Genomic DNA, 9,926 nt, shown 5'->3' with positions numbered 1-9,926 from the left:
GTATTATTTCTTCCCCAAGCTCATGACATAAATTTGACCGGGTCGGTCGGAAACTGGAACTAAACAATAACCATTTTTTTATGCCTTTCTGTAATATGTTCCCAGCTCTGTGGAAGAAGCTGTTCCAGAGTCTGCAGATATCTGAGAACAATAAAATATGTAAAAATCAAACACGACGGGAAGATAAATCCCGTAAAGTATGACAATAAAGTGAAGAAGTGAGCGTTAGTTAAACGTAGTGCTGAATAGGTTTATATATGCTTTAGGGGCGTGAAGCTTCACTGGTCTCACGATTCCATCCCATATCACGATGCGTCACCTCCTCAATATTATTATTTATTGCTAATTTGCTACACATGCTGGTCAGATATATATGCTCCCCCTTTTTATTGTATCTGCTCTTAAAAAAGCCCTTTTCTGAATGTATCGGAGTCTGAACACAACAGGCAAAAGTCAAAAATCCAAAAAAGCAACGACTGGAAAATCAACCAGTAACCTCAGTAGGCAGTAATGGATTATGGTCTGTCCCTGCAGCGATGCAGGATCACCCAGGTCCACATCGCGATGCAGAACTCATTTCAACAGCCCTAATATGCTTGTAGCCTTCCTCAGTTATGTTATGGTCATAGTTCAAAGAATAGAGCTGGGTTTGGTCTAGTGCTGCACTATATATCGTTTTTTTATCGTTAGCGCTATATCCATCACGAAAGGCTGCAACATATCACGATAGACGCAGACAATTTCAGTTTAAAAAGAATTCTTTTTTAGTGGAGCCTTTTATATTCAATTCAATGTTCATTTTGTTCAATAAAATAATGTTGGAAATGATTCAACAAGCAATTTGTTGTATTTTAGCAGAATACTGAAAGCTGCAGAACTGAGTACACTTTAATATATGTGTATTTATCGCAAGAAATATCGTTATCGCGATATTTAACAACCTTATCACATATTCTCCTCATCTCAGCAGCCCTAGTTGGGTCTCTGCTCTGTGTTTAATGTCAGCTTGTCCTGCTGAAACTGTAACTGTCTCTCCCAAAACAGATTCCTTTCTCAAGGGACTTCCTGCTTAAATACAAAAGGTTACCTTTAAAAAGTTGTCAGTTTCACTGCACGATAATCACCAAATCACACCTGACTCCAGATTCTTGAAATCAGTATTTTTGTATTCTGGGAAATGATTGAAATAATCTCACCAAAGACACGGGTGGGTTCACATGCTCTGATTACACCAGGAAACAGATCAGATGTTTCAGTGTTTGATCTTCTTCTGTTAGTCTCTCTACCGTGTCCCCTAAATGTCTCTACTACCGTGTCCCCTAAATGTCTCTCTACCGTGTCCCCTAAATGTCTCTCTATCATGTCCCCTAAATGTCTCTCTACCGTGTCCCCTAAATGTCTCTACCGTGTCCCCTAAATGTCTCTAACGTGTCCCCTAAATGTCTCTCTATCATGTCCCCTAAATGTCTCTCTATCATGTCCCCTAAATGTCTCTCTAACGTGTCCCCTAAATGTCTCTCTACCGTGTCCCCTAAATGTCTCTCTACCGTGTCCCCTAAATGTCTCTCTACCGTGTCCCCTAAATGTCTCTCTATCATGTCCCCTAAATGTCTCTACCGTGTCCCCTAAATGTCTCTACCGTGTCCCCTAAATGTCTCTCTGTCATGTCCCCTAAATGTCTCTCTGTCGTGTCCCCTAAATGTCTCTACCGTGTCCCCTAAATGTCTCTCTACCGTGTCCCCTAAATGTCTCTACCGTGTCCCCTAAATGTCTCTAACGTGTCCCCTAAATGTCTCTCTATCATGTCCCCTAAATGTCTCTCTATCATGTCCCCTAAATGTCTCTCTATCATGTCCCCTAAATGGCTCTACCGTGTCTCCTAAATGTCTCTCTATCATGTCTCCTAAATGTCTCTATGTGTCCCCTAAATGTCTCTCTATCGTGTCCCCAAATGTCTCTCTATCGTGTCCCCTAAATGTCTCTAACGTGTCTCCTAAATGTCTCTCTATCATGTCCCCTAAATGTCTCTAAATCGTGTCCCCTAAATGTCTCTCTATCGTGTCCCCTAAATGTCTCTCTATCGTGTCCCCTAAATGTCTCTCTATCGTGTCCCCTAAATGTCTCTCTGTCGTGTCCCCTAAATGTCTCTCTATCGTGTCTCCTAAATGTCTCTACCGTGTCCCCTAAATGTCTCTCTATCGTGTCCCCTAAATGTCTCTCTATCGTGTCTCCTAAATGTCTCTACTGTGTCTCCTAAATGTCTCTACCGTGTCCCCTAAATGTCTCTCTATCGTGTCCCCTAAATGTCTTTCTATCGTGTCTCCTAAATGTCTCTACCGTGTCCCCTAAATGTCTCTACCGTGTCCCCTGAATGTCTCTACCGTGTCCACTAAATGTCTCTAACGTGTCCCCTGAATGTCTCTAACGTGTCCCCTAAATGTCTCTACCGTGTCTCCTAAATGTCTCTACCTGTCCCTGTTGTCCAGAGTGTGGAGGTAAACTAACTGGAGAGAAAGGATTCTTCTCTTCACCTTTCTTCCCGTCCAACTATCCTCCTAAAACCACGTGCATCTGGACCATCGAGGTACGTTCATGAGACGAGGACGCTTTCTCTCCAGTTTTCAAACCAAAGACCAAAGCTATCTCTTGTGATTAGTGTCTTGTGTCTGTAATCTCAGCATTATTTAACAGGATTACTCGTTGACTTTTGAAAAGATGGTGCATGTTTTAAATCCCAAAACAGATTCTCCAGCGCCCCCCCCCACGCCGTCTGTAATGATGCGTATCTTTTGTGATTCAGTGCTTTTCTAATCTCCGTGTGTCTGTCTGTTTCTCAGGCCCCAAAGGACAAGTTTGTGAAGGTTCAGTTCAACAAGTTTGTCTTGGGAAAGTACAGCAGCGAGTGCAGCGGAGATTACATCGACGTCAACGGGCAAAGGTCAGCCGTGTTTCTCCTTCAGCTTCCTCCTGAGAACACTGATCCGCTGATTCTCCGGGGGGGGGGGGTCTAACTGAAACCTGTCTGTGTGACATCCTGTTGTGTCTCTCCCCCCCCAAAAAAAAAGCAGGACACATAGTAAAAAGCACATTTTGACAATTTTATTTAATATGCAATGGCCATGAATGATCATTTGGGTGCATCCCCAGTATGCTCCGTCTCTATGAAGGCTTCACCTTCTAATAAACAGCTTCTGCTCTCTACTCTGTCTGCTCAGAGGTCAGTTATTGATACATGTTTGTTTGTGTCTCTGTGTCTGTGTGTGTGTCTGTGTCTTAGACTATGCGGGACTAAACCAAGAAGCACCGTGGTCACCAAAAGCAACATGATGACCATCACATTTGTCTCCGACTCGTCCTACGTGGACCAGGGCTTCACCGCCGAGTACGAAGCCTTCGTCCCCACTAATCGTAAGACTCGTGTGTTTAAACAGCCGATACCGCCAGATTCTCGCCGCTTTCTCAGACCAGTTTTCAGTCTTTAGATCGCCCCCCTCCCTTAATGACTTTTGCATTTTGTTTGTGGACTTGTGTCAGCGTGTCCCGGGCGGTTCAAGTGCTCCAACAACCTCTGCATCAACACCACGCTGCAGTGTGACGGCTGGAACGACTGCGGAGACGCCAGCGATGAGGACAACTGCAGTGAGTCCTACCACCGACCGTCCTCGCACAAAACTAAACCACATTTTTCCTCAAATGTTAATACTTTCTTTATTTCTATAAACTGTGCAAAACAACAGATGTGTCCTCTTATCAAAAGTGACGCTGAAACTGTATTTCATCTTAAAGAACAAAGTTAGATGTTTAAAACAAATCCCACATCTAAATAACTAAATTAATAGAAACAAATCTCTTCAAATAAATCAACTAAGAAGACGTAGTGACGTCTGAAGTCAAACAAGGTCAACCTAAAGTAGATTCTGCTCTAGGACGTTTAAAAACTGCATCAACATTCATTTCTTATGTCAAGCGGTTGGAAAGCCATTCAGCGTGCAGCATTACATCTCTAGTTGTTCTCTTTGTGTCTGTGTTCAGAGTGCGAGGCGACTCAGACGAAGTGTAAAAACGGCCGCTGTAAGCCCAAGTTCTGGGAGTGTGACGGGTCCGACGACTGTGGAGACAACACTGATGAGGAGAACTGTGGTGAGATGGACTGAACTCTCCATGCACACCACATAAAATCCTCCAGACACAAAGACATCCGTGCACACAGCCACAGAGATAATGTTGTCTCTTTATACTGCGTTCAGGGTGTAAGAAGGTCTGAATGTTAGAAACTGAGTGTCTCACTGTTGATGACCTTTCTCTCTTTCTTTCTTTTTGTAGGCGCATGCAAACCGGGAGAGTTTTCCTGCAGAAACAACCGCTGTGTCCCAGAGAAGATGAAGTGTAACGGAAGAGACGACTGCTCGGACGGATCGGACGAGTCTACGTGTGAGAAATGTAAGAAACAACTCTGTTTAACAAATAAATGCTTTAAAGATTCCTAAAAACCAGAATGAGTCATCTCTCTATATGTCACTGACACTCTTATTTAAAGTCCAGTTGAGTACTTTTCTCCGATCATTATAGACTGCGAGACTGAAACATGCTGAGTGTGTGTGTTGTGTGTTTCAGCTCTGGTGCTGCAGCGCTGTTCACAGTTCACCTTCCGCTGCCGGAGCGGACACTGCATCAGCAAACTGAACCCCGAGTGTGATGGAGAACAGGACTGTGAGGACGGATCGGATGAGGAAGACTGCAGTACGTTTACCGCACGCACAGAGACACACACACACACACACACACACACACAGACACACACACACACACACACACACACACCTGCCTGCCCATGATGTCAGTATGTCTCTGTGTGTTTTCAGAGTGCGGGATCCGGCCGTACCGCAGCTCTCGTATCGTGGGCGGCGCGGCGTCCCGGGAGGGCGAGTGGCCCTGGCAGGTCAGCCTCCACATCAGGGGAACCGGCCACGTGTGCGGAGCGTCGGTGCTCAGCAACCGCTGGCTGCTGACGGCCGCTCACTGCGTCCAGGACAAAGGCACAAACGAGTAGGAGCCCCAAACCCACTTAACATTTTGATTTCTTACTGCAGCTTTCTTACTTCATACACTTATTGACTCGCTCCTTTTATTTGACCTTGCTTTTGAGCACATGGAAGCAAACCCTTTCCCTGAGGGGATCTCTACAGTATTCTGATTGTGATTCCGATTGGTGCAGGTACTCCCAGGCCGACCAATGGCAGGCCTTGCTGGGACTGCATGTGCAGAGTCAGACCAACGAGTGGACGGTGCGGAGGAACGTGAAGCGCATCATCGCTCACGCCGACTACAACGCCTTCACCTACGACAACGACGTCGCTCTGATGGAGCTGGACGCCGACGTCACGCTCAACCAGTACATCTGGCCCATCTGTCTGCCCTCCGCCTCCTACGACTTCCCAGCAGGCCAAGAGGCGTGGATCACCGGCTGGGGCGCCATCAGAGAGGAGGGTGAGTTACAAACTCAGGGGGCTTTCACACCTGGAAGTCCGAACCAAGGGTCATGTTTTTGCATTTGATCCGGGATGCTTTGGTTTCATGCTGCACTTCTACAAGCGCACTAAAGTTGTCATCACATACGTGAGACGCATCTCCCGACAGTCACTGATTGGTTTCTAGACGGATGTCCCCGTCCTCTCGTCTCCTCTCTCTGTGTCTGAGTTTTTCCAGCTGACTGCTGTCTCTGTGTGTCTGTGTGTATGTCTCTGTCTGTCTGTCTTTGTGTGTGTGTCTTTGTGTGTGTGTCTGTGTGTGTATGTCTGTGTGTGTGTGTGTGTGTGTCTCTCTGTGTGTGGTGTGTGTGTGTGTGTGTGTCTGTCTGTGTGTGTGTCTCTCTGTGTGTGGTGTGTCTCTGTGTGTGTGTCTGTCTGTGTGTGTGTGTGTCTGTCTGTGTGTGTGTGTCTCTCTGTGTGTGTGTGTGTGTGTTATGCTTATATACATATGTTTTTGTCTTTGTGAAATTAAACTTGAACCAATCCAGTTGTGTGGCAGCAGATTCCATTAAAGCTGTTCATTGTGATTGACTTAGTTTAGGATCCATCTGGAACCTTCCTCAGTCACTAGCCCGTCGAGTAAGATGTGACCTTCCTGGGTTTCAGGCGTCTCTGCGACCGTCCTGCAGAAGGCCGAGGTTCGGATCGTCAACAGCACGGTGTGTAAGAGTCTGATGGAGGGCGAGATCACCGAGCGGATGATCTGCGCCGGAGTCCTTAAAGGAGGCGTGGACGCCTGTCAGGTAACGCAAAGCACACAACAACACGCACAACATCACAGCTGCAAAGACTGCTCCGGTAGTTGTCAACTATTAAATGAATCGCCAACGGTTTTGAGTCATTTTTTCTGTAAAAACAGGTAAACTAGTGTGATGTCAGCTTGTTAAATGTTCTATTGTTCTAGTTTCTTCTCTCCTGTGGGACAGGAAACTGAAGATCTTTGAGTTGTGGACTAAACAAGACATTAGAGGACGTCGTCTTGGGCTTTTAGTAAACACTGATCCACATTTTTCACCATTTGTTGCTGCTTTTAATTTGAGCCGTTAGACACTTCAGCGTGGTGTTTTGGGACGTGTTGGAGATCAAACGGGGTGTTAAGTTTCTCTTTAAAACCGGAGTCTTCGCCGCAGGTTTCTGATCGGAGTTGACGGTTTTCCAAACACTCGTGTGGAGAGTCTTGATTGACTTGCTGTGTTCTGTCTGACTCTCTCAGGGCGACTCCGGCGGCCCGCTGTCAGTCGCTGCCCCCAGTGGGCGGGTCTTCCTGGCCGGTGTGGTGAGCTGGGGCGACGGCTGCGCTCGCAGGAACAAACCCGGCGTCTACGCCAGAACCACCCGGTTCCGCAGCTGGATAAAGGAGAACAGCGGAGTGTAGCAGCAACGCAACGGAAAAGTGGTATTTCTCATGGATATTAATAACTGGAGCTGAGTGGACTCATTTTACATTTAAAAAGATTACGTACCCAGAGACAGAGAGAGACACACACACACACACACACACACACACACACACATGCGCACAGACACAGACACGCACACACACACACAGAGACACACACGCTTTCTATGGATCAACTAAGCAGAAGCTGCTTGCTTTATTTTTTTACTTTTTTATGTTAATGAAACTGAGATCACAACTTGATCGCCTTCTTTTCATACGATAATGATGATCGTAATATTCAGGGAATAATTTCACTCAGAGCTTCTAAAAGATGATGTTTCTGAAAATACAGCAGCTATGCAAACAGACAAAGATGATGTGCAAAAAAACCTACACAATACTTAAAAACAAAACTTATCAACAATATGGCAACAAATGGACGGCATTTATAAAGCACTTGTATAGTCTTAGCAGCCACTTAGCGTGCATTAATAAGTTATTTATTAAAGATTGACTTATTAGAAAGTGGTTCCAAAACAATGAAGTATAGAAATTACAAAGGTTATTGATATTATGAGCATTACATTGTTGAGCTAACATAAGAAGAAGAACATGAGCACTACATCCAGATAATATGATTGTTGTTAAAAATGCTCTCTGCTTCTGAAAGAACGAGAGAAACACTTTTCTGAAAAAAGCCTTTTGTATGGATTAGTAAATACATAGAAAACTTAGTTGTGATCATGTCATATCCTCATGAACATGTCTTGATATGAATTACACTTTATACGTTTCCTCCTGGAGCTTCACCGTCGTGTAAATAATGATGATATAAAATATTCTCAGGGAGAACAGGAAAACATATATATATATATATATATATATATATATAGATATATATATATCTTCTCTTCTGCTTCGTTAGTCTTCAGTAGAGCGGAGGGTTCAACACATTCAGTCTGTGTTTTGGGGTTTAGCTAATATGTATATTTAGAACTACACTTTCCCCATAACTGTAGTTCTCTTTACAGAAGTCACAGTCTGAGCCATGTCACAAAAACAAACTAAAATATGATTTGGACGATATTATTACCGAGCTCTTCCAGACAAAAACAAACCATTCGATTATAAAGTGGACGTTTCAAAGTAAAAACGCATCTTAAAGATCATCATATGTATCGATATTTCCTCGTTGAATCAAGGGTATCGGATCGTCAGTTGAATCAATATATTGATCCAGATCGATATATCGTTACACCCTTAAATCCAAACTACTGTACACATACATATACATATACATGCATGTATATGTATTTATAGGACACATTCCAAGAGTTCAGTTATAAATCTTACACTGGAAACCATTCATGAAATTGTCTCAAAGTAACAAAGTTATTGATAAATGCAATTGATTGATCATTTATTGCATTATTGAAATGAATACATTTTAGTTTTTTAGTCCAATGTATTTCTTTTGCTCGTAGTTTCCCAAACTGTCTTCTGATTCGCTATTAATCTGATTTTATATTTTATTGTGTTTGATAGAAGTAGAATATATTGTACTGTATATTGTAAAGTCACTGAGTAGCATGTTATCTGAATATTAATTATATTGCATTTCTCGTTTGGTCCTCGATACATCTCGGTCCCGATCCAGATAACTGCTAAGCACTCGCAGGTATTCCTGATCAGCTGGATTTAGTTTACAGAGAGGTGTGTGTGTCTGTGTGTGTGTGTGTCTGTGTGTGTGTGTGAGTGAGACATTAGTCACACATTCTTTCTCTTCCCGGGTGACTAAAACACATCAGGGTAAATAACGGTGGGGAACAGAGCTAAGCTAGCTAGCCAGTGAGCGAGGTGATGTATATTGTGCGAGACGAGAGTTGTAGTTCACTGATGAGAGTTGTAGTTCACTGATGAGAGTTGTAGTTCACTGAGCGGTTTCACTCTACACTACGTGGTGCTACGACAAACTGAGACTTTCTCCACTTGATCAATTATCTTTTAAACTGACAAACATCAGATCACTGTAGTTTCCTTTCCCTCCTCCAATGTTACTGTGTGATCCAATCAGGCTCCTCACCAAAATATTACCCAGAAACCAATTTACTTTAAACTATTTTTCAATAAATCAGATAAATATTGAATTGGACTCGTTCAATATTCAGTAGTTAGTGATGTGGATCAGTTTTAGAAATCAAACATGAATGCCTTAATGTTTTGTATTTGACTACTTGAGACTTTCTTTAGTTTTTCACTGATTGTAAAATGTCTTGGCCTCAGAGCAGCTGATTTAGTGAGATTTCTTGTTTTTGTTGATTTTGCACTCTTTCCTGCTGAATGTATGTATTTGTACAATGTTTCCTCATTCATCTGTCTGTTATACATTTAGTTTGGGTTGCAGGATTATAAACTTTAAAAAGATACAGGAATATAATAGTTGCAGTATGAAATAATCGCTCTGGACTCACTCATACAGAAGACAAATATAGAAATGTTCTTATTTTGATGGAATTTAATGTTTAATGTTTATTTTTTGGGGATAACTTTGAGCAATAAAAAACATTCATAAACAAAATGTCAACATTCAAACAAAGTGTCTCTTTTCATGTTTCTCTGAATAACTAAAATAACCTGATCCAGTCTCCAGAAAACTTACATCGGCTCATACATACTGGTATGTTTGCTGTCAGAATGATCATTCTGAACAACAGGCTCAGTTAGCCTGCAAAGACTGTGATAATAAAATCATATTTAATGCTCCTTTTTCAGATTATTGGCTTCCCTTTGCTCTTCTGTATCATTTTTGTGGCAGCCCTAATGTCATTCTTTAAATGGAGGAAATGTGAAACACAACATCCCAGGTGTTGTAACAGAGGAGTGCTGTATGACAAACTGATTATGGGAGAGGAGAAAGATGTAGCCCAGGAAAGATTGACTGTAGAAATACAAGATCAGGAAACATGGACACAATGTTTTGATGTTGCTGAGGAACTGATAAAGAACTACACTCAACC

General features: G+C 42.9%; 1 protein-coding gene across 1 annotated transcript in view; it reads left to right on the top strand.

Moving 5' to 3' along the window:
* The window catches only part of LOC144513178 (suppressor of tumorigenicity 14 protein homolog), a 24,231-nt gene extending 14,726 nt beyond the window's left edge, over nt 1-9,505 (top strand). Inside the window, exons 9-19 of the mRNA XM_078244169.1 lie at nt 2,487-2,584; nt 2,838-2,938; nt 3,278-3,408; nt 3,535-3,639; nt 4,033-4,140; nt 4,324-4,440; nt 4,615-4,740; nt 4,863-5,046; nt 5,216-5,487; nt 6,135-6,271; nt 6,742-9,505. Of these exons, the coding sequence (XP_078100295.1) occupies nt 2,487-2,584; nt 2,838-2,938; nt 3,278-3,408; nt 3,535-3,639; nt 4,033-4,140; nt 4,324-4,440; nt 4,615-4,740; nt 4,863-5,046; nt 5,216-5,487; nt 6,135-6,271; nt 6,742-6,903 (1,541 nt within the window). The 3' untranslated portion in view covers nt 6,904-9,505. The remainder of the gene's footprint in view (nt 1-2,486; nt 2,585-2,837; nt 2,939-3,277; nt 3,409-3,534; nt 3,640-4,032; nt 4,141-4,323; nt 4,441-4,614; nt 4,741-4,862; nt 5,047-5,215; nt 5,488-6,134; nt 6,272-6,741) is intronic.
* Nucleotides 9,506-9,926: the final 421 nt, after the last annotated feature.

This window comes from Sander vitreus, unplaced genomic scaffold (genome assembly GCF_031162955.1).
Source record: "Sander vitreus isolate 19-12246 unplaced genomic scaffold, sanVit1 R1_20, whole genome shotgun sequence".
NCBI lineage: Eukaryota > Metazoa > Chordata > Actinopteri > Perciformes > Percidae > Sander > Sander vitreus.
Note: the sequence above shows the minus strand (reverse complement) of the source record. Positions and strands in the feature narration are given on the sequence as shown.